Source organism: Saccoglossus kowalevskii, chromosome 3 (assembly GCF_978046115.1).
Source record: "Saccoglossus kowalevskii chromosome 3, keSacKowa6.1, whole genome shotgun sequence".
NCBI lineage: Eukaryota > Metazoa > Hemichordata > Enteropneusta > Harrimaniidae > Saccoglossus > Saccoglossus kowalevskii.
Window position 1 is genome coordinate 3,395,706 of NC_140643.1, and position 13,675 is coordinate 3,409,380.

At 37.4% G+C, this 13,675-nt stretch overlaps 1 protein-coding gene across 1 annotated transcript in view; it reads right to left on the bottom strand.

Moving 5' to 3' along the window:
• Positions 1–3,706: 3,706 nt before the first annotated feature.
• Positions 3,707–13,675, bottom strand: part of LOC102801326 (vezatin-like) — a 57,502-nt gene continuing 47,533 nt past the window's right edge. Inside the window, exons 9-13 of the mRNA XM_085496694.1 lie at positions 13,213–13,438; positions 11,959–12,137; positions 10,215–10,333; positions 7,060–7,137; positions 3,707–4,326 (exon numbers count right to left, since the gene is read on the bottom strand). Coding sequence (XP_085352820.1) covers positions 3,724–4,326; positions 7,060–7,137; positions 10,215–10,333; positions 11,959–12,137; positions 13,213–13,438 — 1,205 coding nt within the window. The 3' untranslated portion in view covers positions 3,707–3,723. The remainder of the gene's footprint in view (positions 4,327–7,059; positions 7,138–10,214; positions 10,334–11,958; positions 12,138–13,212; positions 13,439–13,675) is intronic.

Here is a 13,675-nt window from a genome sequence, read left to right on the forward strand (position 1 = left end):
GAAGGTACTAACGGAAGGAGCCACGACGCCTCTCAATGTGACCATAAAATATATGCGCATTATGAAACTACAGTCATCACACATGCGCACTTGGTTGGTTTTAGGTGTGAAGGGTCAAAATACGTATTTCACAACCGGGAATTCAACAGAAGAACGTTTGACTTCACAGATTTCACATGTTATTGTTACAGTTGCTAATAACTAAAACAAGATTTCAAGTGTCTAAAAATATTATGGCAGCGAAAGTGTCTAGGCATACCCTTCTTTTCTGGTGGTGTACGCTGATGCCCGGTTGTCGAAAATTTCAATAGTTTCGGGCGTCAAACCCACGCAATGACAATAGTTCCATTGAATAATGCAGTCGTTATTATCACAGCCAATCATTGATTAAGTCTCATCACCGTTACAAATACAAAAAGATTCATGATAGTTCATCAGTTCTTCTCCAATCGATGTTATATCTGCTAATTTTCAATAAATTTCGCCAAGATCTCCAGAAACAACAACATTCAAACTAGACGCCATTTTCAGCATTTTACATGCAAGGTTCGTCTATCGCTTCCGAACATGCTTCGAATTTTACCGAATGCTTGAGACTAGCATAACCCATTGTACAAAGGTGTTAAGAGCTAACAGAACCAATATTTGTGAACAAACATTGACAAACGATCATGGGGCAAAGCTGAAACAATAGTGTCGTGGCTCTTTCCGTTAGTACCTTCCATGCACAGAATAACATAAAGCCACCTGTTAGATTGTGACAATCTACATCCATACCAGGTACTCACAGAATAACACAAAGCCATCTGTTAGATTGCGACAATTCACATCCATACAAGGTACTCACAGAATAACACAAAGCCACCTGTTAGATTGTGACAATCCACATCCATACCAGGTACTCTCTGAGTAACACAATAAGCCACCTGTTAGATTGTGACAATCCACATACATACCAGGTACTCACAGAATAACACAAACCCACCTGTTAGATTGCAACAATCCACATCCATACAAGGTACTCTCTGAGTAACACAATAAGCCAACTGTTAGATTGTGACAATCCACATCCATACCAGGTACTCACAGAATAACACAAAACCACCTGTTAGATTGTGACAATCCACATCCATACCAGGTACTCACAGAATAACACAAAGCCACCGGTTAGATTGTGACAATTCACATCCATACCAGGTACTCTCAGAGTAACACAAAGCCACCTATTAGACTGTGACAATCCACATCCATACAAGAAACTCTCACAATAAGATATCGCCACCTGTTAGATTGTGACAATCCACATCCATACCAGGTACTCACAGAGTAACACAAAGCCACCTGTTAGATTCTGACAATCCACATCCATACCAGGTACTCTCAGAATAACACAAAGCCACCTATTAGATTGTGACAATCCACATCCATACCAGGTACTCACAGAATAACACAAATCCACCTGTTAGATTGTGACAATCCACATCCATACCAGGTACTCACAGAGTAACACAAAGCCAACTGTTAGATTCTGACAATCCACATCCATACCAGGTACTCTCAGAATAACACAAAGCCACCTATTAGATTGTGACAATCCACATCCATACCAGGTACTCACAGAGTAACACAAAGCCACCTGTTAGATTCTGACAATCCACATCCATACCAGGTACTCACACAATAACTCAAAGCCACCTATTAGATTGTGACAATCCACATCCATACCAGGTACTCTCACAGTAACACAAAGCCACCTATTAGATTGTGACAATCCACATCCATACCAGGTACTCGCACAGTAACACAAAGCCACATATTAGATTATGACAATCCACATCCATACCAGGTACTCTCACAGTAACACAAAGCCACCTATTAGATTGTGACAATCCACATCCATACCAGGTACTCTCACAGTAACACAAAGCCACCTATTAGATTGTGACAATCCACATCCATACCAGGTACTCTCTGAGTAAGACAATAAGCCACCTATTAGATTCTGACAATCCACATCCATACCAGGTACTCACAGAATAACTCAAAGCCACCTATTAGATTGTGACAATCCACATCCATACCAGGTACTCTCACAGTAACACAAAGCCACCTATTAGATTGTGACAATCCACATCCATACCAGGTACTCACAGAATAACACAAAGCCACATATTAGATTGTGACAATCCACATCCATACAAGGAACTCTCACAATAACATATACCCACCTATTAGATTGTGACAATCCACATCCATACCAGGTACTCTCACAGTAACACAAAGCCACCTGTTAGATTGTGACAATCCACATCCATACCAGGTACGCTCTGAGTAAGACAAAGCCACATGTTAGATTGTGACAATCCACATCCATACAAGAAACTCACAATAACATATAGCCACCTATTAGATTGTGACAATCCACATCCATACAAGAAACTTTCACAATAACATATAGCCACCTGTTAGAATGTGACAATCTACATCCAAACCAGTAACTCTCACAATAACATATAGCCACCTATCAGATTGTGACAATCCACATCCATACAAGGAACTCTCACAATAACATATAGCCACATATTAGATTGTGACAATCCACATCCATATCAGGTATTCTCAGAATAACACAAAGCCACCTATTAGATTGTGACAATCCACATCCATACCAGGTACTCACAGAATAACACAAAACCACCTGTTAGATTGTGACAATCCACATCCATACCAGGTATTCACAGAATAACACAAAACCACCTATCAGATTGTGACAATCCACATCCATACAAGGAATTCTCACAATAACATATAGCCACCTATTAGATTGTGACAATCCACATACATACCAGGTACTCACAGAATAACACAAAGCCACCTGTTAGATTGTGACAATCCACATACATACCAGGTACTCACAGAATAACACAAAGCCACCTGTTAGATTTTGACAATCCACATACATACCAGGTATTCACAGAGTAACACAAAGCCACCTGTTAGATTGTGACATTCCACATCCAAACCAGTAACTCTCACAATAACATATAGCCACCTATTAAATTGTAACAATCCACATCCAAACCAGTAACTCTCACAATAACATATAGCCACCTATTAAATTGTAACAATCCACATCCATACGAGGAACTCTCACAATAACACAAAGCCACATATTAGATTGTGACAATCCACATCCTTACAAGGTACTCTCACAATAACATATAGCCACCAATTAGATTGTGACATTCCACATCCAAACCAGTAACTCTCACAATAACATATAGCCACCTGTTAGATTGTGACAATCCACATCCATACCAGGTACTCTCACAGTAACACATAGCCACCTGCTAGAATTATTCTGTGAGTACCTGGTATCGATGTGTATTGTCACAATCTAATAGGTGGCTTTGTGTTACTGTGAGAGTACCTGGTATGGATGTGGATTGTCACAATCTAATATGTGGCTTATAGTGTTACTCAGTGAGTACCTTGTATGGATGTGGATTGTTGCAATCTAACAGATGGCTTTGTGTGACAATCCACATCGATACCAGGTACTCTCTGAGTAACACAAAGCCACCTGTTAGATTGTGACAATCCACATACATACCAGGTACTCACAGAATAACACAAAGCCACCTGTTAGATTGCGACAATCCACATCCATACAAGGTACTCTCTGAGTAACACAATAAGCCACCTGTTAGATTGTGATAATTCTTAACCTTCTAATAATAAATCGTCACAACTTTCCTTATCACCATCTCCAAATGTCTGTTCTTGTAAATTAAGATTATGTGACCTGGCCGCAACCTGTGCTGCCAGACTGGCGAGGTCAAACCCATGATCACCAAAGTTGGCCACAAGTTTCTGCCTGTTGATCACAGTGGGAAGGCATTGAACATCATCATCTTTGTCAACGTCATCAGTCATCATATTGCTCTCATTTATACCAATATTATGCCTCCCTTCATTACTGACACTGAACTGATCAGTAACATCTTTTCCATCACAAGTGCCTTCCTGGTCCTCACATTGCTTACTTTCATATATACTTATATTGGACTTTACTCTCTGATCATCTCCTGCAGGTTGAGTGTCTGTACCATCACATTCAGCATTCAAGTCAACTACATCAAGCTTTGTTGTGGATTCTACTTCATTCTCATTCTTTCTATCTGAATCACTTGTTTTATCGTCCCTCTGTTTCTGAGCAAGCCGTTCTAGCTTTAATTTCTCTCTTTCTGTGCTTCTCACTGCGAGTACAGTTCTGAGTTCTGATAACATTCTCAATGACTCTTGTTTTTGTTGTTGTCTTCTCTCCTATTGAAGTAATATTTTTTGTGAGCCATTAGAATATAGACCACAGTATGGAAGTAAACAAGATGAAAATACAATGGGGTTTCTCCTAGATAAAATCAGGTGTGTTTGGCATTATGACTCTCATGAGAATTGCCAGCATTAAGTTGGTGAATTAATATAATTATTCCAGCCACTAGAAGGTAGGTACACAATACCTCAATTGTAATAGAACAAGCTGTCTGTCAGCTAAGTCAGCTGCACTGTTTAAAATGCATACTGTGAAAGCAATCTGACTTAAAGTATCGACAAAGCTGAGACTACCATCACTTGGATGAAAAATATAAAAGAAGTCAGATTTATAGTTCTGAGAAAAAGATGTTGAAAAAAGAATTTTAACCAAACATCAAAATAAAATTTGCCAAAAATAAATGTGGACATAATCATTCATAATATCTATCAAAGCCAGAACTGTGGATGACAAGGTAGCCAAAAAAGTAATCAAAGAAAGCTTAGAAAGAACTCCCGTGTGCTGAGAGTATTGAAGACACATTAAAAATTAATTAAAAATTACCTGTACATGAGATATTGATAGAAAAGCTGAAAACTAATTATGTACATCAGGTAACTAATATGAACAGAACAGAACAAAAAAATTACGAATTATTATGCTAATTAGAGAATTAATATGAACAAATTTTAACCCAAAATTAATCAGGCCTGTCTATTGTCCTAGAGCATTTATGTACCAAATTTTATTCAAATGTGATGATCAGTAATTGAGATATCAGTGTTAATTAATTATGTTAATTAGGTGATTAATAAGCATAAATATTTACCAAAAACTAATTGGGTTTCTGCATAGTTCTCTTTAAAAGTTTCATTAAAATCCAATTTGTGGTTCTTCATATATCAGTGGAACATTATGCAAATTAGGTAATTAATATCCAATTAAAACTAATTAGGTCTCTGCATAATCCTAGAAGATCTATGTAGCAAGTCTCATTGAAATATGATGATTACTACTTGATATATCAAAAGCCGAAAATTAATTAATTATGCAAATTAAATAATTAATATGTACTCATATTACCCTAAAAACTATCAGGTTTAAGCAGTGTCCTATGACATCGATGTACCAAGTGTCATTGAAATGTGATGATTACTACTTGAAATATCAAAAGCTGAAAATTAATTAATTATGCAAATTAGCTAATTAATATATACTGATATTAGCCTAAAACTATCAGGTCTGTGCAGTGTCCTATGACATCTATGTACCAAGTGTCATTGAAATGTGATGATTACTACTTGAAATATCAAAAGCTGAAAATTAATTAATTATGCAAATTAGGTAATTAATATGTACTCATATTACCTTAAAAACTATCAGGTCTGTGCAGTGTCCTATGACATCTATGTACCTAATTTCATTGAAATGTGATGATTAGTACTTGAAATATCAAAAGCTGAAAATTAATTAATTATGCAAATTAGCTAATTAATATATACTGATATTACCCTAAAAACTATCAGGTCTGTGCAGTGTCCTATGACATCTATGTACCAAGTGTCATTGAAATGTGATGATTAGTACTTGAAATATCAAAAGCTGAAAATTAATTAATTATGCTAATTAGGTAATTAATATCTACTGATATTACCCTAAAAACTTTTAGGTTTGTGCAGTGTCCTATGACATCTATGTACCAAGTTTCATTGAAATGTGACAATTACTACTTGAAATATCAAAAGCTGAAAATTAATTAATTATGCTAATTAGGTAATTAATATCTACTGATATTACCCTAAAAACTTTTAGGTTTGTGCAGTGTCCTATGACATCTATGTACCAAGTTTTATTGAAATGTGATGATTAGTACTTGAAATATCAAAAGCTGAAAATTAATTAATTATGATAATTAGGTAATTAATATCTACTGATATTACCCTAAAAACTATCAGGTCTGTGCAGTGTCCTATGACATCTATGTACCAAGTTTCATTGAAATGTGATGATTAGTACTTGAAATATCAAAAGCTGAAAATTAATTAATTATGCTAATTAGGTAATTAATATCTACTGATATTACCCTAAAAACTTTTAGGTTTGTGCAGTGTCCTATGACATCTATGTACCAAGTTTTATTGAAATGTGATGATTAGTACTTGAGATATCAGTGGAAAAGCCGAAAATTGATTAATCATTATGCAAATTAGGTAATTAATATTGCAGAGATTTTTACCCAAAACTAATCAAATCTGCGCATTAGTTTGGAGCATCTGTGTGCCAAGTTTCATCAAAATCCAATGAGTGGTTCTTTAGATACCAGTGGAACAGTCATGAAACAGCTAAAAATCAGCTAATTATCATGCAAATTAGGTAATTAATATGCATGGATTTTTACCAAAACCTAATCAAATCTGCGCATTGGCCCAGAGCATCTATGCACCAAGTTTCATCAAAAACTGATGTATGGTTCTTGAGATATCAGTGGAACAGACGGACACACATACACATACACACACACACACACACACACACACACCCACACACATACATACATACACACACACACACACATACAGACACACTAACTGCAAAGACTCCCTTTTTGTGCTTCGCACACGGGAGTCAAAAATTGTGAAGTTGAAAATGGGGGATGAACGATCATTGCTATGAATAGCTTCCACTAGGTTGAATCTTTCAACAATAGAGCAGGGACTGTATGAAATACATCAACTTAATTTACTTACTCTTTCTACAAGTGTGATTGGTTCATAATCCCAGTCAGTGCAATCCTCTTCATTTGGATCTGTATAGGCTTCAAATGTCTGCGGCAAAATTGAACAGATTTCTAGTAATATGTATGTACATATCAAAAACTTATTTAGATCTTCTTGGTCATTCAGAATGCTTTGTTTCAGGACGTTTCATGCACTAGGACTTCTATATAAATCACATGACATCAAAGAAATAACACTGACTTAAATTGGCAAATTATAGAACATTCAAAACACAGTTTAAAATGGAAAAATATTTAATAACAAGTCATTGTCAATGACACGTCCCTGTTCCGTTCATATTTGAGTGACATATACATTCAAAGCAGATCATGACCGAAATGCACCTGCAAACAAAATGGCCGCCAGTCAACCATTTCGAACTTGATCCGAAAAAAAAAAATGACGAGCATCAAGGTCCTATTATGTTTAATGTATGTACCAAATTTGAACGAAATCCGTTCATGCATAACTGAGATCTGGGTCCGGAATGGTGAAAATGTGCGATTTCAATGCATTTTCGGCCTTAAAGCGGTCGCCATTTGGCTATCATTAATGAGATCATAAAACAAATGCACATACATATTTTTGACATGATGTACCTTGTGTGTGTGAATTTTGAACTTGATCAATCCAGACATGTCTCGGATACGGATCCAGAACTGAATTCTTTAAAACAAAATGGCCGCCAGTCGGCCATTTCGAACTTGATCCGAAAAAAAAAAATGACGTGCATCAAGGTCCTATTATGTTTAATGTATGTACCAAATTTGAACAAAATCTGTCCTTGCATAACTGAGATCTGGGTTCGGAATGGTGAAAATGTGCGATTTTGATGCATTTTCGGCCTTAAATGGCCGCTATTCGGCTATCGTTAATCGGATCATGAAAAAAATGCATGTGCATATGTCCCATATAATGTGTGATGTATGAGTGAAGTTTGAACTTAATCGGTCCATGCATGTTCGAGATACAGGTGATCACGGACGCACACACGGACGCACGGACGCACACAGGGCAAAACATAGGTCACCGTTTTCGGACTACGTCCGAACGGGGACTAACAATGAGTAATATTAAACTTAGACATGCCCTATGCCAGTTAAGAATCTCTGATCACAAACTTCATATTGAAACTGGCAGGCATTGCAGAACTCCAAGAAATGAAAGTCTGTAAATACTGTGATAAAAAGCAGATTGAAGATGAGATACATTTCCTTATGCACTGCAGTCTGTACAATACACACAGAATTGAATTATTCAAGTACTGTACAAATTATACAAAATTTCAGGAAGTTAAATGAACAATGCAATTATGAAATATTGTACAGGAATAAGAACTGCACAATACATTCAATGTATGCAAATAAGATGTGAGCAGCTCCACCAAAATTAATCAAAGAAAGCTTAGAAAGAACTCCCGTGTGCTGAGAGTTGAAGACACATTAAAAATTAATTCAAAATTACTTGTACACGAGATATTGATGGAAAATCTGAAAACTAATTATGTAAATCAGGTAACTAATATGAACAGAACAAAAAAAATTATGAATTATTATGCTAATTAGAGAATTAATATGATCAAATTTTAACCCAAAATTAATCAGGCCTGTCTATTGTCCTAGAGCATTTTTATGTACCAAATTTTATTCAAATGTGATGATCAGTAATTGACATATCAGTGTTAATTAATTATGTTAATTAGGTGATTAATAAGCATAACAATTTACCAAAAACTAATTGGGTCTCTGCATAGTTCTCTTTAAAAGTTTCATTAAAATCCAATTCGTGGTTCTTTATATATCAGTGCAACATTATGCAAATTAGGTAATTAATATCCAATTAAAACTAATCAGGTCTCTGCATAGTCCTAGAAGATCTATGTACCAAGTTTCATTGAAATGTGATGATTACTACTTGAAATATCAAAAGCTGAAAATTAATTAATTATGCAAATTAGGTAATTAATATGTACTGATATTACCCTAAAAACTATCAGGTTTGTGCAGTATCCTATGACATATATGTACCAAGTTTTATTGAAATGTGATGATTAGTACTTGAGATATCAGTGGAAAAGCCGAAAATTTAGTAATCATTATGCAAATTAGGTAATATTGCAGATTTTTACCCAAATCTAATCAAATCTGCGCATTAGTTTGGAGCATCTATGTGCCAAGTTTCATCAAAATCAAATGAGTGGTTCTTTAGATATCAGTGGAACAGTGATGGAACAGCTAAAAATCAGCTAATTATCATGCAAATTAGGTAATTAATATGCATGAACTTTTACCGAAACCTAATCAAATCTGCGCATTGACCCAGAGCATCTATGCACCAAGTTTCATCAAAAATCAATGTATGGTTCTTGAGATATCAGTGGAACAGACACACACACAGACCGACAGACCGACACACTAACTGCAAAGACTCCCTTTTTGTGCTTCGCACTCGGGAGTCAAAATATTCCTTCCACCATAATTATGACTATAATGTGATTTTAATGTGATTTTGTTACCTCTTAACAATATTACCTAGTGTATTGTATTGTATTGTATTGTACCGTATAAGTTTATTGTAATCCTTTGCATGTTTGTAATATTATTTAGCTTTATTTTGCATTCTGTGTAGTTGATTAACTTTACTGTATCTTAGTGTACATGTAGTTTATTTTATTTTATTTTATCTTTATTTTATATTTATAATTATATGACCATAGAGCAACTCACTGTAGTTTGTTTTAGTGTTGAATAAATAAATATTAAATTGGTGATGTGACAGACATGCTACCTATTAGCTATGTAGCCTTTGGGATATCTATCTTAGATCATGAATATAAATATAAGTTGATCATTATGCAGATCTTGCGTATAGGGTCAAATTCAGAATGAAAATCAGAACAATGACTACAATTTGATAAAAGTCAAGGTTCATGTACATATGTACTGTATTCATGTATTGCAGGATAGAATATATCTATACTGAGCAATTCAATTTAAATCAGATAAAGCCATCATACTCCAACTCTTGTTGACATTTGGTCTTGGGTTTGATTTATATCCTGGAAGAGTCCTATTCTATACACTACACACATGTGTCAAAAGTCTCTTGTAACAAAGGACACTCACCTGATCATCAAATTCTATCTGTGGTTCTGGTAGACCAAATAACTGTATTGGTTCTTGTTGTGATTTGGTTACATCATCACTGATTTCACCAATAGTAGCAGCCCTTGCAGAAGACTTACCTGTCATATACATTTGTAAATAGATGTTATGGTTAATAGAAGACACATTGACATACAGACATTTAGAAAGATAGTGTACCTGTGATTAGACAGGGATGAAAGGAAAACAGATGTGTAGCCAAGCATGAAAGCTCACAGTGAGACTCGCATCACCCTTACATGTATTAGTGTTCATGGGTTTGGCCCATCTCATCAAATTCCAAGTAAGTAGAAGTGTCATGTCTGTAGAAGATGGTGGTGGCTGTGACATGAGTGAATGATCATACAGTACACAGGCTGCCATGCTCTCAATTGCAAGGGGGCTCAAGACTTGAAACTGGGCACTGGATGATCAAGTCCAACATTAAAACACACACAGGCAATGCAGAGACTGGCCACAAAATAATTTATACTATTTAATACTGGACAAAGTCCTGAAGCACAGCATCTGGGCAACCAAGTCCTGAAATACAGCATCTGGGCAACCAAGTCCTGAAGCACAGCATCTGGACAACCAAGACCTGAAGCACAGCATCTGGACAACCAAGTCCTGAAGCACAGCATCTGGGCAACCAAGTACTGAAGCACAGCATCTGGGCAACCAAGTCCTGAAGCACAGCATCTGAGTAACCAAGTCCTGAAGCACAAAATCTGAGCAACCAAGTCCTGAATTACAAAATCTGAGCAACCAAGTCCTGAAACACAGCATCTGAGCAACCAAGTCCTGAAGCACAGCATCTGAGCAACCAAGTCTTGAAGCACAGCATCTGAGCAACCAAGTCCTGAAGCACAAAATCTGAGCAACCAAGTATTGAAGTACAAAATCTGAGCAACCAAGTCCTGAAACACAGCATCTGGGCAACCAAGTCCTGAAGCACAGCATCTGGGCAACAAAGTCCTGAAGCACAGCATCTGGGCAACAAGGTCCTGAAGCACACAATCTGAGCAACCAAGTCCTGAAGCACACAATCTGAGCAACCAAGTCCTGAAGCACAGCATCTGAGCAACCAAGTCCTGAAGCACAGCATCTGAGCAACCAAGTCCTGAAGCACAGCATCTGAGCAACCAAGTCCTGAAGCACAACATCTGAGCAACCATGTCCTGAAGCACAGCATCTGAGCAACCAAGTCCTGAAGCACAGCATCTGAGCAACCAAGTCCTGAAGCACAGCATCTGAGCAACCAAGTCCTGAAGCACAGCATCTGAGCAACCAAGTCCTGAAGCACAGCATCTGAGCAACCAAGTCCTGAAGCACAGCATCTGAGCAACCAAGTCCTGAAGCACAGCATCTGAGCAACCAAGTCCTGAAGCCCAGCATCTGAGCAACCAAGTCCTGAAGCACAGCATCTGGGCAACCAAGTCCTGAAGCACAGCATCTGGGCAACCAAGTCCTGAAGCACAGCATCTGGGCAACCAAGTCCTGAAGCACAGCATCTGGGCAACCAAGTCCTGAAGCACAGCATCTGAGTAACCAAGTCCTGAAGCACAGCATCTGAGCAACCAAATTCTGAAGCACAGCATCTGAGCAACCAAAAGGATGCTCTCATGGATGATTAAACATCAACAAAACAAGAAAATGATAACAGAATATTTTTCTTAAGCTTTTATTAATACACCCTACTCATTTTGATATAAACCATACTTACTTTGGGATGAAACATTTCCCAGTAAACTTTGCAGTCTTGAGGAACCTCCTTCCCAGCATTCTTTACATGCGTCTAATTCAGTCCTGAGGTGTTTCAAGCTAAGAAACAACTCATTTTCTTTACATTTAATTTCTTTTAATTCTTTTGAACATTCCAGTTGCTCCTGGAAAAATCCAACTCTGGTTGAGGCAAATTGAGAAGCTATTATTTTGCATGAATATTTACATTTTTTTACTACTGAAAACAAGTTTGAAATGTTATGAAACATGCAAAAATACAACAAAAATTAAACATGTACTGAGTAAAACTATGTACATGTGTATTGTACTATGTGTTTTGTACATTTCTGCAGTGCAGTTCAGTGCAGTGCAGTGCAGTGCAGTGCAGTGCAGTTCAGTGCAGTGCAGTGCAGTTCAGTGCAGTGCAGTGCAGTGCAGTGCAGTGCAGTGCAGTACAGTGCAGTACAGTGCAGTGCAGTGCAGTGCAGTGCAGTGCATTACAGTGCAGTGCAGTGCAGTGCAGTGCAGTGCAGTGCAGTGCAGTGCAGTGCAGTGCAATTCAGTGCAGTGCAGTGCAGTGCAGTACAATGCAATACAGTGCACTGCACTGCATTACAGTGCAGTGCATTACAGTGCAGTGCAGTGCAGTGCATTACAGTGCAGTGCAGTGCAGTGCAGTGCATTACAGTGCAGTGCAGTGCAGTGCAGTGCGGTTCAGTACAGTGCAGTGCAGTGCATTACAGTGCAGTGCAGTGCAGTGCAGTGCAGTACAGTGCAGTACAGTGCAGTGCAGTGCAGTGCAGTGCATTACAGTGCAGTGCAGTGCAGTGCAGTGCAGTGCATTACAGAGCAGTGCAGTGCAGTGCAGTGCAGTGCAGTGCAGTGCAGTGCAGTGCAGTGCGGTTCAGTGCAGTGCAGTGCAGTGCATTGCAGTGCATTGCAGTGCATTGCAGTGCAGTGCAGTGCAGTGCATTACAGTGCAGTGCAGTACAGTGCAGTGCAGTGCAGTGCAGTGGCATATTCCCGCTGAACCTGGAGGTTTGAGATAGCAGTGTTTGACTGCGTGTTCAAAATTATAGTGGTCTGTGCATGCTTGTATTTTGGCCCTTTCGGTTTGTCAAATAGCCATATCATTTGACAGAAATTAGAAATTTGTCTATGCATGAGGAACTGTGTTAATGAATATGATAAATATTATTTGGCTATTTAATGTGTTTTATTATTAGCTGAAAATACAGTTATGGAGAACACTTACTCTTTCAATGCCATTTGTAAATGTAATTGCAAGCTGTGCATAGCAACTAAAACACTGTTGCCATGGTGATTGTCTTCAACAGCAGAGCTGCTCCATTTTCTTTCTTCTTTTTCCTGGATTCCGATTTTATGAAAATTGTAACTTTTTTGTAATACATCCAATGAACTCTTAGTTGCTTTTATAGGCGTGTTCATCATCTCTTTGAACTTATTAACTAGTTCTCTAACTGTAAGAAAATCAAAATTAGGATATTAGCCTCCAGTGTTATCAATACTGTCACCAACACTATAATAGCAAACCTGTTGTTGTATTATTTACGTTTAAGCCATAGCAGTTGAATTTTTTATAACTTTGAAAGCACCAAGACAAATAGCTGGATACGAATATAGTTAACAATTTATGTGTCACATCTTTGTTCCAATTGTGAAATAAATCGTCATGGACATGTATCCTAACATGTATA